The sequence below is a fragment of the Aptenodytes forsteri genome, unplaced genomic scaffold (genome assembly GCF_000699145.1).
Source record: "Aptenodytes forsteri isolate BGI_AS27 unplaced genomic scaffold, ASM69914v1 Scaffold353, whole genome shotgun sequence".
In the NCBI taxonomy this organism is placed as follows: domain Eukaryota; kingdom Metazoa; phylum Chordata; class Aves; order Sphenisciformes; family Spheniscidae; genus Aptenodytes; species Aptenodytes forsteri.
Genome location: NW_008794953.1, coordinates 1,270,545 through 1,289,042, shown reverse-complemented (window position 1 = coordinate 1,289,042; position 18,498 = coordinate 1,270,545). Strand labels below are relative to the sequence as shown.

At 39.3% G+C, this 18,498-nt stretch overlaps 1 protein-coding gene across 2 annotated transcripts; it reads right to left on the bottom strand.

Annotated features, from left to right (window-relative positions):
- Window positions 1-742: 742 nt before the first annotated feature.
- On the bottom strand, window positions 743-16,637 carry ANXA11 (annexin A11). Of its 2 annotated transcripts, none has more exons than XM_009275438.2 (14): window positions 16,580-16,637; window positions 14,186-14,298; window positions 12,422-12,799; window positions 11,803-11,890; window positions 11,308-11,402; window positions 10,746-10,859; window positions 9,501-9,591; window positions 9,299-9,378; window positions 9,114-9,170; window positions 8,110-8,203; window positions 7,249-7,344; window positions 4,374-4,432; window positions 3,628-3,750; window positions 743-1,491 (listed from the first exon to the last, which is right to left on the bottom strand). In XM_009275438.2, exons 1-14 carry the CDS (start codon window positions 16,629-16,631, stop codon window positions 1,432-1,434), a joined length of 1,500 nt encoding a protein of 499 aa, XP_009273713.1. In that variant the 5' UTR covers window positions 16,632-16,637; the 3' UTR covers window positions 743-1,431. The 2 variants fall into 2 exon arrangements, with proteins under 2 accessions (XP_009273713.1, XP_009273714.1); XM_009275439.1 differs by having other exon boundaries at window positions 16,604-16,637.
- Window positions 16,638-18,498: the final 1,861 nt, after the last annotated feature.

The following is an 18,498-nucleotide window of genomic DNA, read 5'->3' as shown; positions in this document are numbered from 1 at the left end:
CTCTTGCTATCGGTGTAGATCAATGAAGATACACTTTCAGCTGCAATTTCCTCTCAAGATACGCTCAGTTAGATTGTCTGACAAAAATGAGTGTATGGAGTGGTCTGGCTTTGGACATAGTCACGTTGCTGCCATTGATTGAAAGAGGAATCCTACCTGCACGTCCTAGTCAGAACTGGGACTAGTCAGAATTTGTCATTTGGATGCAGAGCCACCTTATTCTGTAATCTTTACATTCTTCTCCCTTGCCGTAGTGACAATGCAACCCAGAATTAATTCCAACATCCACCCCCATGACAGAATGGAGAGAGAGCGTGCGTATGCGCGTGAAATAAGAGAAGGAGTTTGCACATTCTTGATTAACGAGCAGGCAAGTTTCACTGACCTAGCTCCAAACCTCTTCTCCCCTCGTACTTTTTTTTTCTTTACATGTTTCTATTTTGAGAACGACAAGCTGAAGAGATGCCATCCATGCTAGCAGAGAATAAAAATTCAGAGTTCGAAAAGTCAGAGAAATTACAGCGTGCAAAATGAAAATACTGAGCAATAACTACAGATTACATGTATCATCTACAGACAATTGCTCATCAACAGCACGCAAGTCCCAAACTCTTGTCAACACAACAATTTCTGAATAATTCTGTGCATTCAAGCAGACAACCTCTATGGAAAAACTAAGTTACATAAACTGAGTCATCACTCACACGTAAATCAACATGAACACCAAAAAGCACAGTCTGCAGAGTTAGAAGATAGACAGCTTTAATTTCATAATCTCTTCTCACATACATATATTTAAGGCACAATCCAAAACCTTAAAACATTAACCATAGAATCTTTACTACTGTCAATGTTACTACTGCCTCGTGACAGCTGCCCTAGCGAGAATGAAATGTGGAACACATCTTCCTGAAAAACAATCAAGGAAAGAAAACGGAACTTGACAAAACTTCTTTAAAACAGTCTTAACTAGACACAAAAACTCAAGGCTGTTCTCTCCACCTATCAGGGAGTAGGCTAGCACGAAACCAACTCTGCACACAATATATAAAAACTTGCATTAAAATGCCACGTAATGTTTATACAAAATAAAACTTTAAATCATACAACTGTGATTTTTGTTTCATAAAACAAACATAATATTTCAGCATAATATAAGCAGAAAAGAAATAATGACCTGTCATTCATGGATTGCCGAGAGTACTATACGGAATCCTAAGCAGATGGCACGCAAGCTTGATATTTGTATTTTTTTGGCATTTATTACCTACTATTTTTGAAATGAAGACAAAATATATGCAATGTTATCTTTTTAAATGTAATTGCTTCAGGAGAAACAGGTCATTACATGTTTACTTTTGGAGAAAAAAAGATGCTTTAAAGCAAAAACATGAAAACAGCAGCTTTTTTAAGAAAAGCTCAATGCTCGATTTAGTCATTTCCACCACACAACTTGAGTAGGATTTTCCGGTAGTCTCCTGAAGTATCACCCTGGAAAGAAACCCAGAAAAAGAAAAGTTGAAGACTCGTGCTTTGAAATAGAGGAAAAAAGAAGTGTAAGCATCCTAAACATGACATGAACGACCAAAAGAGACAAAGCCAGGTCTGAAAGAAAGCAGGTGTTAACCTCTTAAATAAAAAAAAAAAAAAAAAAAAATTAAAAAAAATTCAAAAGCCTGCTAATTAGAAAACGCTCTAATACAAACACACAGTAAAATCTGCTCCTTCCATAACTGGAACCAAAAGTGTCCACAGAGAATATATTTCTTTAGCAAACCGAATTTGGTATACAGGTTCAACTACTTACCTGGGAATAGTTCAATAAAAAACCTCACTGAAAAGCTGTCTTCCAGCAAAAGGTAAGAAAATATGGAAAAATTAATACAGAAGTCCTTTTCCTTGCAGTCAACGTAGATACTTTTCCAGGGGCAGCAAGTGAAAGTTTACTCTTTATTATGTTCAAACATGAAAAACAATGCCCTGACATCAAAAGATCTAAGGGTTTTTTTCCCCACAATTAGAGAAGATCTCTCTCATGTTGTGGGCGGTGAAAGTCAGTATGGATGCACACACAAACATGCAGTTAATCACAAAAGGCCCTGCTAGCCGAGTTTTGCCTGGTGCTCTCATGAGTAAAAAGTGTTCCCTGGGAGCTGCTCATTAACTAGTTTTGGTTGATGAGGCTTGCCTATCCTTTTCACGGAACAGTTTCAGCTAGCGCATTTATCTCATCCTTCATCTTCAGGTATGACTGAAAACTGTTTTGTCCAGAACAAAATTATTACAACAGTGACAAAGAGACGCTTCAAAGATCAGGATAAATCCTGTGCATGTGTAAAGCACAATCCACAAAACATAAAACATTCCTGTTTATATGTGCACTGAAAGGAAAGAACTGCTGTCCACTTACAAAAAAAAAAAAAAGAAGAATTAAGAACTTTCGGTTCTGAAAAAAAAAAAAGAAGAATTAAGAACTTTCTTTCCAAGGATGTTTTCGGTTCTACTCGTACAGAAATAAGAAGTAGAGTTTACATACACATAACTCTGCACATGCATGCCCCATACTTACTGAAACCAAGTTTTGAATAAGTTCAGCCCATTAAATGGGTATGGCCTGTTCTTGTTTCTGAATGGTAAAATTATTTTAATGCCAGATCAAAAAAGAAAAAAAAAAAAAGACATACAGCTTTTCCACCAATGTCTCGCTGTTTTTTACTCACACGCTGGTGGTTACAGGGCATGTAACTACTGTAGTGGAAGCACATCTTCACACTACATACCTGGAAAAAGCTTCTGCTAGGTGATCCTCTGTGGCACAGGGGCAGAAAGACCATAGAGTTGCTGGCAGAAGACTCACATCAAGACTTTTTGGTGCACACTATCCTTCACTATCTTTGCAGGATTCCTTCTAAACACCACCAAGTTGCAGCCCCTCAGTGTCAACAGCAGAAGGAATAAATAGAAGCTTAACAGATCTGGCACCTTTATTACAAGGTAAATGAAAGTGGCACCACTCACTCTCTTCCAGCTCTTATTACCCTCCCCATTGGCCAGGCATCCTCTTGACTGTTGCTACGGCCGTTAACAGCAGTAGTAGGGTGGATCAACTGCTAAAGAATCTGAAGTTTAGTCTATTTCCAAAAACTTGTAACATTCAAGAGAAAGAGGAGGCAATCTTTTAAAAGCATATTAGGAGCTTTACACTCTTCTAACACACACACGAGGTAGAGCACCATCGTTACTCATTTGGAGGACTAAGTGGTTACACACGAGGTAGAGCACCATCGTTACTCAGTTGGAGGACTAAGTGTATATGGTCTACAAGACCATATACAGAGATTGGGACAGAGACCAGACTTAAAACCAGGTCTCTGAAACCCCTCTGGACCAATTTCCCTTTCCTTCCTTGTGTGTTGGCTTCCTTCCCATCTCTAGTTCATCTAGCCCCCATGCAAAAGCAAGTGCTGTCTGTTCTCTGGCACTTCAGCCTCCACTCTCCTGACAAATGCAGCAAACCAAACACAGCCAGCTACACTCAGTGCAGTTAATAGCTATTCAGTGTAAGGATCCATGTTCTACTAGCAGAAAGATGTCACGGCAGGGAAGATAAAAATCTCCAAGTCTTACAGTGATATCTGTGTAGAGGGATCTGCCATACATCCTCTTGTATTCTGCACGTATGTCCAGCAGGTCAACCTCACTGCGTGATACCATGATTCGGATCAGAGTTCTGTCTTTCGTTCCTGCTCCCTGAAACAAACAAAACAACAATATAATGTATTAACAATGTGTGGAAATACTGGATGATACAGCACTAGTAAAAAAAATAAAATAAGTCATCACCCCACAAACGGCCGTTTACTAGCACAACCCCATTGACTTCAATAAGCTTGAACAGAATTTGGCCTGTCCTGCTTTAATACTTTAAATTTACCAGTAGGACACTAACAGTCATTTCTCTGCACAAGAACAGTTAGGGGAAAAAGAAAGGGGGGGGTGTCAGAGGGACAGGGGGGTCAGGAAAGTCTGGTGAGTTTAATGGCCTATTTATTTCAACTAGACCTCCCTACTTAAAAGATATCAATTTCAATGAGTCTTAAGCATATTTGTGTTTTGCCAAGGGAAGACTTCCTTTGTTTAAGGTATGGTTGTATGCATCTCTAAGCGGATCAAATTAGCTAGATTTTTCCAGCCTTTCATAAGAATGACTACATCTTGTTAGTCATCTGCCCACTGAAAAATGTAATACCTTCAGCTGAACAATTCATTCCAATGAGCTGTACAAGCATTTAAAAAAAAAAAAACACAACACAACAAAAAAAACACAACAACAAACCCACTATAAGTTTATGTGTCTTGTCACAGGCACCTACCTTCATAGCTTTCTGCAATCTCTCCGCAAAAAAAGCCGGCGTGTTCTTGAGGCACTTAACTGCAAAAAGAAAGAGTATTACAGAAATCAGGTATTCCTCCTCAATCAGAAGTCACAGTCATTTTTTGAGGTTACCCTAGATAGTTACATGCTTTAATTCTACATAAACATACACGTGATACGATGCAGCTTCCACTCCTTCAGTTAGTCACTGAAATGCTTTTTAATTCAAACAGTAGCTGCAATGAAGTTGAAGAACCTACTGCACTTCATGGTTCAAAGCAAACTTTTCCGTCACTAGAAATCATCTAGCCTGAAGCAGCCATAATGAATCTTTAAAGTCTAATGACCAGATTCTTGCATATGAAGGGAAAAGAGGGGATGGGGAGGAAGCAGAAGGCTTGAAGGAACACATAGTTAGCGGTGCTCCTGGCTTTTTCCTAATTTAAGAATTTTTAAGGCCATGCATCTGCAAGGTACGACAAATTCAAGTCCCGCCCTAATACAAGCTGGGAAGCCACCTATGACAGAAACCTCACCCTTATTTTAAAGTTAAACTTTTTTTTTTTAAGGCACAAAGTTCACCACGGCTCCTGAAAAGTTCTTGACATGCTTATTTAGTAATGGCTGGATTTTATACTTAATTAGTACGGTTCATTAGAAATCTGAAAGAGCAAAATCTAAATCAAATTACTGTCATGTTAATCAGGATAATGAAAGAATCCTCCATCACTCATCAGAATTAAAATTTATATATTGATCCTACGTTGGTTACAAGTAAACAATCATGCAATCCGTGGCAAACTACACAGAAAACAAACCACACCTGACTTATAGCACAAAAAGGTATCAAAAGCAATTATGTAAGATCAATGCAGAACAAAAGGGGTAAACCTAAATACGTATTTCACAGCAACACACATTCTATATAGGAAAAACTACTTTTCTGAATAGGAAAATGCAGATGAGAGAGCGCAGTTCACCACACACAATTGTCAATGATAGGTATACTACAATTCAAAAATGAATGACGAATGAAATGCATGTTTCTTTATCACTGTATTTAGCTAAAACAACACACTTGCACTTTAAGATGTCTGAAGATGTTATTGTAAGTTACCAGTTGTACAATCCAGAAAGCTTTAAAGAAAGCAAAATTAAATATTTTCAATTAGAAGACCTTTTTTTCCTGAAAATAAGGTTCACAGAACAAATGACGCTAACATCATTGACTGATATAGACATATATGTGTGTATATACATATATACACACACATATAAATAAAAAAACCAAACCAAAATCTATTCAATAAAGAAGTTATTCAGTGAATATTAAAGACAATTCCTGCTCAAAAGGCTATTGACTTGTTTGCAAGCTACAGTCTCAATTCTGAAATCTGTATCTACATGGAGACCTGTCAAGTGACTGCAAAGCTCCATGAAGTCAAAGGACTGCCAAACTCTGACAGTACAGTTTCTTTACCAAGGCGATCTTTTTCTACAAACACTGGGAAATATTTCTTTTCCCTAAGTTTGGTTTTCTAACAATACTTTTTGAGGTGACAAATTCTGCACCCTGGAAAAGGTCTGCAAAAGTATCACACCAACAGAGCTGGACCAAGTTTGGGTCATTAAAAGGCCACTATAGTGACAGCTTGGCCAAGTAGAGTAAGAACAATAGTTACTCAAAGTTCACATATGCACAAGACAGGAGTGAAAAAAAATGAAGCTTTTAAAATCGATTCCCATTTTGCAAGATTTTGTTCGAAACTTCCATGAAAAAAATCTGTTGCGGTTGAGCCAAACGTCCTCTCCCCTCTTGTTTCCAAGTAATGCAAAGTACATTTTTCCTATTTATTTTGGTAGGCCTTTTTTGGGATTTTACTCAAAGTTCACATATGCACAAGACAGGAGTGAAAAAAAATGAAGCTTTTAAAATCGATTCCCATTTTGCAAGATTTTGTTCGAAACTTCCATGAAAAAAATCTGTTGCGGTTGAGCCAAACGTCCTCTCCCCTCTTGTTTCCAAGTAATGCAAAGTACATTTTTCCTATTTATTTTGGTAGGCCTTTTTTTGGATTTTTTTTGTTGTTGTTGTTGTTACATCGCTTTTCTAGTCACTACCATATTCGAAACCAAAGAACAACACTTTTTCAGTTCACAGTAATAAACAGAAAAAGAAATGGAGATGTAAAGAAGCAGTCTTGTCCAAGAGACGAGAGACAAAAGACGAGAGAAAGAGGTCCACAATTTTATCTAGAATACAACATTCCAAATAAAACTACTGCACAACAACTTGAGGCCTTGTCTGAACCTCATGGAAACTAATGACTACCTCCCAAGGGACAACAGTAGACGTGAGGTAAGAGTCTTTACTCTTCAGAAGTACTGGAGGCACTTAAAAACAAAGATTTAACAAAGCTGTAACCACAAGAAATGTGGAAAAAAGAACCCCTTTGCAATCAAATCTAAGTTTTCTTTCTACTAAAAAGAGGTAGAGGTAACTAGAGGGTTAACGCCTATATTTTGCTTGATTTCCAAAGCTGTCCCAAATATTCCATTCTCGCTGACTCAGCGGTTGGTACAAATTCTCATCACTGCTTAAAACAATGCCAAGTACAGTTAATAATTGTCTCCCCACTTTAACATGTGAAATTTAAATTCTGCAGCTGCCCGAAGCAAAAGCTTCATCTGTCATTTTGAGGTGAACTAAGTGCCCTGCTTTACTAACCCCAAGTGACTTCACAGAAAGCTCAACATAAAAAGCAGAAAACTGGAATTATTACTAAGAACATCCTTAGCTAGAGTCACAGATGCCGCCGTCCCAGCCAGTTGTAGTGGAATACCAGGAATGAACTTGCTAAGGCAGCACATACCTACTGCCAGCATGCCCCTTTCCAGGTCTCCAGACATTTCACGACATATGCTTTTTTCAATGTCCCGGTTACACATCCTCTGGTACTCGCTGAAGACTGTTAATGGAAGAGAAAGATTTCAGGAGTCAGCCTCACAAAAAGAGGTGGCACTGGTGCATGCTGGATGGCTTCATTTCAGTCGCACTTCTCAGCAGGATACTACAGTATACTTACACAAGTTTTAACGTCTCAAAGACTAATACTATGTTATCAACCATATTGTTCCATTTACATGTCATCATGCTCCTTCTAGCTTGTCTAGTTCTGTTCTTATTTTTAAAGGGCTAGACCAAGAAACCACGGTAAGGGAAACAGTGAAAATTCTTCTAGGAAAGCTTTGGGTGTCAATAAAATTAAGAAGAAAACATTCAGGTTCTCACACCCCCCCATCCCTTTCCTCTCCATATAAGCGCCTCAATATATAGCACATTTCAAAAGTTCTACGTAGTTACCAAAACATTTCCACCCCTATAGACTGATGTAACACCTAATCACTAGCAAGTAAAAGGGGAAGGGAAGGACCGCAAGTGCCTTGTGCACACACAAGCATGCAAAATTGAAATAGTTCTAGTTTTTCAATTCTTTTATCAGAGAAACATTTGAACAAGTACGACCTCTACCTGCTCTGATATTTAAGAAAGATGATCATAATGCACAGCTCTTGCGTACCCTTTCCCTCAACAGAATTCACCCTGCTTTTCATTGAGGTATCACCACACTCACTTTACAGATGAGGGAAATTCAGGCACAGAGCGGTGTTGTACATTTTTATCATTACATACAACGGAATAAAGTTACTGTTTATGTAGACGACACCATTACCTGCTCTGAGGTGGGCCCTGCTTCTTGTGCACAGAATGGCATTGAATTTGGATTCATCAGTTCCTAGCCGGTTCTCTCCAGCTGCATATAGCTCCTAAACAGAGAAGGGAACTCGCACTTCATTACTCAGAAAAGCAGTCAGGCTGAAAAGCTGAGTTACAGATCTGCTTCCTTACAGCCTCTCCTCCTTTTATACTTATTTCTTAATCTACGTACTGCTGGAAAACAGGAGCAAGCAATAAATAGCAACTAGTTCTAACCTTCCTACAATACACTGTGCTTGCAGTCTTCCTAGCTGACTGATCCATAAGTGCTCAAACACAAGAGCTCCAGATTACTAAAAAGGGGGAAATTGTTTAAAAAGTACCTGAAAACCGTTCTTCCTAACAGGGCTTACGTCTAGCTTTTTTTCTACACCTCTACGTATGTTCTGGGATGTCCTCGTCTTTTGGCTAAGGCATACTATGTAGAAAGCCATTTACATTACTATTTATAGGACAGTAGTGTGCTGAAACGATCCCAGGTTTTCTCTTTGCTATGTGGTGAAACGGAACACACAAAAAAAGTAACAGGGCAAGAGTTACTAGATCCAACTGCCTTATTTGCTGCAAAAATCCAGAGTTCCTTAAATAACAGGCAAAGGCTAATGCAGGTGTTGAATAAATTAAAATTTAAACACGTATCACCTCAAATCTCTTCGGACCATTCCCTTAATAAGCAGCACAATGGAGTCACCCAACACCTGGAAAAGCCAGAGCGCTGACAGAATGAGAGAGAAAAAAACCCTGTGGACCCTATTTCCAAGAGCTTCATCTCTGTAATGGAGCTACATGGCTCTAACGCTCTGTCAGGGCTTCTCATATCACTTCCATCCACTGAAACATAAGCACTACATCAGGAAAAGTCACAAGGTGTCCAAAACTAAGAGTAAGCAGAAACCACACAGTCAAATTTCAGTGTATTGAGTTGACTATACTTAGAAACGATGAAGAATTTCTACTGACCTGCACATCTTTTTGGACAAGAGACATGTCAACAGTTCTACTTTCATCTCTGTTTCCCTGAAAGAATTTGAAGATACAAAAGCGTTACTGGTGGGCTTTTTTTTTGTTGTTTAAAAAAAAACAAACCAAAAAACCTACAAACACACACACAAAACCCAAACTCCAAAATCCCAGCATGCAAGTACCTGAGAAAGTGAAATTAAAAGCCTCTGAAAGTGTCCAGACGTGTCACTTTTTATTGCTTCCTCCAGAGTTTTCTTAAATTCTGGAAGAGAGAGACAGTCATGAATCATCATACACCCCTGCTCATTTCCTAAATTCATATTGTCAGCCAGCGATTAAGGAAGAAAAGGAAGAAAATTTTGATGGAACTGTAATAAATCTAACCTGCTTTATAGACCCTGTTGAGTTCCTGAATATGCTCATTACTGCGAGAAGCTAAGATTTCAATGAGACAATTTTCATCTGTGCCAACACCCTAAAACAAAGCATAAGGAGAAAACACACTCTTCAGATTCTCATCTTACTTCTACAACCTGGTATAAAAGAAATGTAATAAAATTATACAACAAAATACAATTCAGAATATAATCTTGTTATTGGAGAAGTCAAAGCAAGTAGTTTAAATGCTACTTATAACACGTTTCCAAGACACAGATATGTATTAAAGATACAAATTGAACAGATAATTAAAATAATTATGAAAACAAAACTCCATTTTAAAATGTCATCCTTCACATGAGATTTTAAGCATTTCAAGAATCAATTTTTTCTACCATTAAAGATGAATTTGTTAATTCTAATAACTAACTTTCACTAACTAATAGATAGCAGTTGCAATTACAGTACAGCTAATATTATTTCATCCTCCCAGCTACTTTAAAATTGCGGCCGAAGAACATGTAAATATACATACTGACTCAGTAATGGATGTATTTATTTCACCTTCATTTAAACATTGTCTTGACATACAAATGTTTGACCTGTTTTTATTTTAAAAACCTTAATGTTTATAAAATAGTCTGATTGCTTTAAAGAGGAAGTACACAATACTTCCATAATATTTTAGAAAAGGTTCGGCATGGGCTAGGAAAATACACTTTTGAGGCGGGGGAAAAGACAAAAAGAAGGTACACCCTGCCCAAAATCTTTATGGACCTAGTTTTCTGAACTATTCTTGAGCACTGAGTGTAAAGTCACTGGAAACTCTAAATGGAGCGGTTTTATCATCAGCTCCATCACAGCTCAAAGCAAAAACTGGGAAACAAAGGCACCCCATGCAGTATCTGGCTTAGAAGAGAGCTGCCTCAGTGCCTTTCTCAAGACTATGTAGTAAATGAACTGCAGAGACTGTTAGAACTCAGTTTCTGCCTTTTCTGTGTATTTATTTATTAACATATTCTTGTTACAACACAAACCTATTAAATAGTCTTTACCTTTAACCTAAGGGAATAACATTTCTCAATTTTACTATCACATAGCTCCAAGAAGCGGAGTACAGATCAGTCAAACAATGGGTTGAATATCTGGATGAAGAGGAGGGAATGTAAGTTCAAGCTTTTAAATGACCACCAAAATTTTATCGGCTCAAATATTTCCTCTATCTTAGAGATTTCTATCTCCTGCACAAACCTTTATAGCTTCCTTGATTTCATAAGCATCAAACATGACAGGCGTCTTCATCATTGCTAAGATTGTCCTCTCAAAGTTACCTGATAGCTCAGACCTGAGATCCTTGATCAAATCCTAATGAGAAGTAAAAACAAGGAAAAAAAATGCATGAAGACCAAAACTGACCAATGTAAGCACCAAAACTGTGGAGTTGAATTAGAATTCTTTATGCATAAGCATCAATAATGTATCTGCAAAGTAAAGCTATTCCACTTAACGACACTAAAACCAGCATAATGTAACATGTACACCTAGGTAATTAAGGTCCAATTAAATAGACTGCACAGATCGAAGAGTCACAGTAACCATTTAGCAGAGAAACTGCTTTATATGTTTCATCTGAAACACTGCATGAAAGTGTCAAGAGTGGGTAAAAGCAGAACCCTAAACAGGCTATGACTTGTGAATCATCTTCCCCTTAAGCAGCTTCCAATCTTTTTTTCCAAACACTAAGTCTTCTGACTTCCAGTGAAGGAATGTAGGCTCTTATTTCCCCTTCCTTCTGTTCTCATGATGTATTTACCTTTCCATAAGCTGTTTTGAAGGACAGGATGATCTGCTGCCGTTGCTTGTTTGAACGACTTCCAAGACAATCGATAATAGCCTGCTCATCGGTTCCTGTACATGCACACAGACACCACAGAATGAGCATGCATGTCACGTGAGGACTCAGCTTTCTGTTTCCATTTCATCCTATCTCTTTCAAACCCAACCGACGGACATGTATGCCTTTAATTAATCTACAGTATCTCCTCTCGTGTACGATCACAGAACTTCAAGCTCTACTCCCAATCACAAACACAGTAAGAATACAAAAAAAAACCCAACCCCAAAACCAAATACCAAACTCATGATGATGTTTATGCCTACATGAATTTCTAATAATTCTTCTGATAACCAAGGACAACCACATGTGAACTAGCCCACACAGTACACATATAACAATGGAGAAAGATCAGTGCTGAATCAAAGCTGCAATTCTACTTTTAACTGAAATTTAAATCCACAGACTGCTCACCAAATCCCTTCATGGCCTTCCTTAAGACTTCTGCATCCCTCAGAGGGTCAAATCCCGGCGCATCGGTGATCGTGCCTCGGTTTCCATGCTAAAATCAGACCGAGTTGAGTTGTATATTAGTGTTAATCAGTAAAAGACTGTGTTTTACTACTTAGGAAAGATGACCACTGTTACCAATTTTCTTTTTGTTAGAAAAGTAACAGAGAAAACTCAAAAAAACCCCACCTTAAACAGTTTGTTCATTTCTATACCCAAATTATGAGAAAATGCACGGTCAAGAAGGTTCACTGATATTAAATCTGCTGTCCAATTAATTAAGGTTTGATGAAACTGTATATACAACTGGCAATACTTTGTTCAGTTAGGAAAGGCAAATTCATTAGATTTGAATTCACGTCAAATCTTTCTTCTTGGATAATGTGGTGAAACAGCATTTGTTTCAATTCATATGAGCCTGTATTGCCTGCATTTGGAAGGGATCCAGCTCTCTCTTTAGTCAAACTTCTTTTCATGACTTTCTTTTCAATTTTAGGGTCGGTTTACACTTCTATACACAAAGAAAATGCAGAGAAACATATACATGGTCACATCTCAGAACAAAAGCCCTGAATGCTCTTACTGTTACAGGAGAGACCGTAGGCCCCGTAGTTCCTGGGTAAGAGGGCATAGAAGGATTCACAGCTGGGCCTGGTGGATAATTTGGCATGGGCTGCTGCCCTGGGTAAGTTGCTGGTGGTTGTCCTGGATAGCTCATGGGCTGCTGACCAGGCGGTGGTGGGGGCTGGCCAGGCACAGCGCCACCTGGGTAGCCCGGGTAAGCCGGCATTCCTGATGGTGGATTTCCTCCGGGTGGAGGATACCCTCCGTAAGAGGGCTGTTGTCCTGATGGAGGTTGCCCAAAGCCACCTGGAGGGACTGGGAGATAACCCCCAGGTGTTGAAGGATATATGCCTTGTGGTACGTTTGTCCCTCCAAAGGTCCCTGCCAGGTTGGATGCCTGCAATGACAGCCAATAAAGCAAGAGACGGGAAGGTGTACAAACGGTTGAGTTTCAATAAAGTGCCTAATACAATACAACCTCCCTCCCCACCAACACAGATAGGTAGCTCTGCATCCGCAAAAGAACTTCGCAATAATCATGTCTTACTAGAAAGCAAGATGGGAAAAAACCTGCATTCAGTTGACTCTTGCTTTACTGTAATCATCAGCTGCCACACATCAAGAAGCAGAACCAACAGACACATACCTGCCACTGCATCCAGGATTAACACACCACTCACACGGAAGAGCGCCAATAGCCACACACCTCTTATTCTAAAAACTTACGCCAATTAATCCCAGCAACACAAAACTATGCTTATCCCTTCTCTGTCCACGGCTGCTTTACGTGACCACAGCATCATCTGAGTGCAGGGATTTACTACGAGCAACCTCTGGCTGTTTTATGATGCACTAAATGCATTAGCAGTTTACAACTAGCAAGAGTTCCTGGACTACATTTGGAAAGACATCGGCAGAAACTGCCACAGAGATACTCCACTCCACATGCAGTATCATCTTCCCACGTGACACACTCGGACCCTCTTCTACAGAGGAACCAGAAGAACTGACATTTGATGATTGCAGTGTTCTCAGAAGCTAGCTGCTGTGGATATTGCCGTGTGCACTGTAGATAGTTCGTTGCTCAGTTTGACTGCTGGCTGCCAAATCACTTCATTTAATCGTTGCCTCAGAAAGGCACCTGTAATGCAAATGTCTTCCTACAAACTGTGCATTCGTTAGTCTTCAGAAATCTGTTATGCTGCATAAGTTGTCAGAAGTGTCACTCGCTTCTACTCTATGCAAAAAAAGTCACATTGGAAATGTCTGCATTTTCTTCAATCAATGTAAAAGGTTTTTACTGCCATCTGTTAAACATCAGTGCTTATAAGAGACAGCTGATCCATATTCTTCCCCGGGATGAGTCATCGATACCTCAAAATGCACAGTCTTATTCCTCATTCAGACTGGCCAAAATCCAGGTAATAGGCAAAATCTGAACTGTGTTTGCCAATGTGAATACACTGACAGTGGATACTCAGTGTTAATAGTCTGTTCCCCTATGCCTCTGCACAGCAAAAGCCAAGTTATATTACTTTTACGTCCATGACTTTTGAAGTTAGGCTCTTAAATCAACATTTAACTAGTGGTCTGCTTTCCTAAAATAAGGAATAGCTTGCAGTAACCATTTTCTTCAAAAGATGATATTGAACGCTCAACACCTAAACGGACTAAACATAAAGGCACAGAACTCCAGTGATCAACTTCTCAGTGGCACTGCCAGAAACACATCTTTGCACTTAAGGAAGTCACAGTAAAACACATTAAATGAAAGCAAACTCACCATTCCAGCCATGTAGCTGGGATTGAACTGGTTGGCATAGCCAGCCACGTTTTCTAGACCAATTGGAGGTGGATTTGCAGGTGGATAGGCAGCACCACCCCACGGACTGCCACCTGAAATCAAACACAGCTGCGCTGAAACGAGAACCTACACCTTTTTAAACTTATTCCTTACCACTTACATCTCTAATGTAATGTCTGTTCAGCACTAGCAGTTTGGGAGAAGGAAAATCAACTGAAGAGGTGCAGGGTAGCAGTGCAATTATGATATAAAGGAGAAGCCTCACTGGATATTTCTCGTCACGTTAGCTATCGTTGAATCTCTAAGTTCTCATTTAAACCAACTCTAAACATATTTGAAGGTTAACACTCAAGAGTTAATACTGTAAACACCGTATTTTGACTAGAGAGTAGTTTCTCTTAAACTACAAAGTTGTTTGGGCATTCCAGTAGGAAGATATTATTAATTCCTTTTAGGTTGCTAATTTGAGAGATGTCTACAGAGCATGACACAGTACATTCACAGCTACCCAAGTCACAAAACTTGGCTGCACACAGCAGTACAGTCTCGTCTGCATAGCAGTCTAACTAAGCCAGAATATTCTGCTGAGAAATAGGATTTATCCTCCCAGGCTGGTTTGGCTTCTCACTGTACACTGCTTCCCCTTCCCGAGTTAGCTTGCCTAACTCCACATTTCACCATACCCATATGACTCCAGTCCTTTCTTTCTACCAACAATACTAAAAACTGTAAAGTTCATTACCAACAACTCTAAAGTTCACCCTGAAACCAAGCAGTAGTTACATATTTCATCAGCTTTATATTATTATAATTTATATCCTTTTTAAGAGCCCTCTCCCCTCCTTATACAACCATCAGCCTAAGAACAGCGAATTAGTTATAATGTCACAATTAAAGCCCTAATTTTTTGAGGGATATGGTTTTAAATTGCATGACTGATTTCTCCCCGTACTCATTTTTCTCACCAGCTGCCTTGAAGACTCAGTACTGACAGGACACTGTTCCCTGACATTTATTGATTTTGGTCAAATTATGACTGCCTCCTTGTGCTGTGTGCTTCATTTGAGATGGATGAAAATGGACCTTACATGAGCACATGGTAGAGCACCCATACGCTATAAATCAGAATCCCCAGCCAAGATAAAATAGGACTTAACAAGAGAGCACAGAAAGCTTCAGTGAGTCAAGAAAACCCACCGCAGTCTTGTTCTTTGTCCATGCCACCTTTCCCTCCAGATAGCCACTTACATCTCTAATGTAATGTCTGTTCAGCACTAGCAGTTTGGGAGAAGGAAAATCAACTGAAGAGGTGCAGGGTAGCAGTGCAATTATGATATAAAGGAGAAGCCTCACTGGATATTTCTCGTCACGTTAGCTATCGTTGAATCTCTAAGTTCTCATTTAAACCAACTCGAAACATATTTGAAGGTTAACACTCAAGAGTTAATACTGTAAACACCGTATTTTGACTAGAGAGTAGTTTCTCTTAAACTACAAAGTTGTTTGGGTATTCCAGTAGGAAGATATTATTAATTCCTTTTAGGCTGCTAATTTGAGAGATGTCTACAGAGCATGACACAGTACATTCACAGCTACCCAAGTCACAAAACTTGGCTGCACACAGCAGTACAGTCTTGTCTGCATAGCAGTCTAACTAAGCCAGAATATTCTGCTGAGAAATAGGATTTATCCTCCCAGGCTGGTTTGGCTTCTCACTGTACACTGCTTCCCCTTCCCGAGTTAGCTTGCCTAACTCCACATTTCACCATACCCATATGACTCCAGTCCTTTCTTTCTACCAACAATACTAAAAACTGTAAAGTTCATTACCAACAACTCTAAAGTTCACCCTGAAACCAAGCAGTAGTTACATATTTCATCAGCTTTATATTATTATAATTTATATCCTTTTTAAGAGCCCTCTCCCCTCCTTATACAACCATCAGCCTAAGAACAGCGAATTAGTTATAATGTCACAATTAAAGCCCTAATTTTTTGAGGGATATGGTTTTAAATTGCATGACTGATTTCTCCCCGTACTCATTTTTCTCACCAGCTGCCTTGAAGACTCAGTACTGACAGGACACTGTTCCCTGACATTTATTGATTTTGGTCAAATTATGACTGCCTCCTTGTGCTGTGTGCTTCATTTGAGATGGATGAAAATGGACCTTACATGAGCACATGGTAGAGCACCCATACGCTATAAATCAGAATCCCCAGCCAAGATAAAATAGGACTTAACAAGAGAGCACAGAAAGCTTCAGTGAGTCAAGAAAACCCACCGCAGTCTTGTTCTTTGTCCATGCCACCTTTCCACTCCAGATAGGACCACCACTGACATTTAATGCTTAATTCATCTAAACGACTTACCTGAGGCTGCCGGTTGATACCCACCTGCTGGGGGATAGCCAGGGTAACTCATTGCAAAGATCTGAAAAGTATGTGTGATACGGTTATTTTCCGTAATGCTTCACTAATTACACCACATAAAATTAACAAGCAACATGTTTGCAGCAGCCAGTTACCAAAATTTAGACATAAACTGCACAAGTCGCACAGGCTTTTCCCAGGAAACCTCTTCCCATTTCCTTTTGCTGGACCAATAAACATGTTCAGATGTCTAAGCAGTTGTAGAGTCGCTCCTCAAACTACTTCTCTCACTCGTTTCAGTTACTACTTACTGCTCACTTTGCCTATTATGTTGTTAAGGACGTGTTACTCAAAAATGCTTACTTTATCGCGCTATTAAAGTCTCCAGATGTTTGCAACCTGTACAGAACCAGTCTTATTAATCAAGAGTAGAAAATCATCTGACAAACAAGCCGTGTCTTCAAGTGAGTAATTCTATGAGAAGTGTTAGAAGGCATTTAAATGCAAACATCTGCAAAAGTGCAAGGTCAGAGCAAGAAGCGGAAGGGATACACTTCACGCTTACAGCATTGCCATAAAATATGAAGGGTTTACTGAAAGGATAAGATCACCAGAACAAATTGGATCTCTCAAAGTTGATAGTGCTTCTGTCAGCAGAGAAGTGCACAAAGTCATTAGCTGTCCAAAACAGAAGTGGAGGTCAGAAAGGAAGGACAGCTCAATGAAGGACAAAACGAAAATGATTTTCCAGAATACAGAAAGCCTTATTTTAAACAGAACAACTACCAGGAAGAACAGTAAAAGTAACTCAAGGAGCTTGTTCCAGATGAAGAGAACAGCCACAATCAGTCTTAACTTTTTCAAGGTTATTTTTAGTGACAATTCCCAGCCTATTTTTAAACTGCTGTGCAAACAGTATCCCTTTCCCTTCTTTCTCCTCTTTCCCCTAAAGCACTGCCTTTCGCATCTGGCTTGTTTTGCTGTGTTTTGGATTTCAGCTGTGGAGTTTTGTTTTGGGTTTGGGTTTGGGTTTGGGTTGGGTTGGGGGGGGGGGGGGGGTGCTGGTTTTGTGGGACTGTTAATCATGTTAACTTCCCTTTCTGGTTTGCATGGCTCTTTGGCATAGCAACAGCGGAATGGAAAAACACCTTTTTTTTTTTAAAAAAAAATACAATTAGGAAATCTTCACTTTATTTAAAAACTGTTTGGACTTCATGCTGCATGTACTCATTTAAATTTAAATAGAGAGAAATGAACTAGCAGAAATTACAATGAACAGAGCAGACTAGAAGTTATAACCCTACTTTACCTCTACTCCAGTGTGTAAAGTGTCTAACAGACTCAACAAAGAAGCGGACGCAATTTCTCAGCATTAGATTTACTGGCAAAACAGGCTTTTTCTATGAGAGATGCCTTTAACTGGAAAAAAAATTATTTCTGTGCATGTAAATTTAAGTACTGCCCTTCCATTTGTTCATTCTCCATCGCCCCTACAAACAGAAGTGCAAGGTGGGGTCAGCCAGGGGTATAGCCGTTCCCCCACCGTTCCCCCCTTTTCCTCTTCTGATGGGTGTAACAGAGTTAACAAATCACCCAGCTCCACACATGAGGAAACCAAGCAGGCCGCGCAGCCGGGAAACTTGCCGACATTTTACAGAATCAGGCTTTAAATCAGTAAACTGTCAATCACAGACAGCTAGATTTAAACCTCAAGAAAGGTCCAGGGAAGTCAAAGCCACCCACAACCATCATGGCCCAATTCCGCATATTCAATTGTAAGAACAGACTATAGATTAGCTAACATGACACCATTCACTACCAGATTGTATCTGAAGGATAAAGGCTCACAGAAATTTTTACATCATATCAGATGCTTACAAGATGCCCTCCATAACATGGTAAATGTTCCTCCCACATTC

Excerpts from the sequence above, each read along its gene's own strand:
- ANXA11 (XM_009275438.2), bottom strand. The coding sequence starts at position 16,631 with ATGAGTTACCCTGGCTATCCCCCAGCAGGTGGGTATCAACCGGCAGCC. Across the intron at positions 9,171-9,298 it reads TTTTAATTTCACTTTCTCAG|GGAAACAGAGATGAAAGTAG; the intron begins GTACTTGCATGC and ends AAATTCTTTCAG. Across the intron at positions 3,751-4,373 it reads GATTGCAGAAAGCTATGAAG|GGAGCAGGAACGAAAGACAG; the intron begins GTAGGTGCCTGT and ends TGTTTGTTTCAG.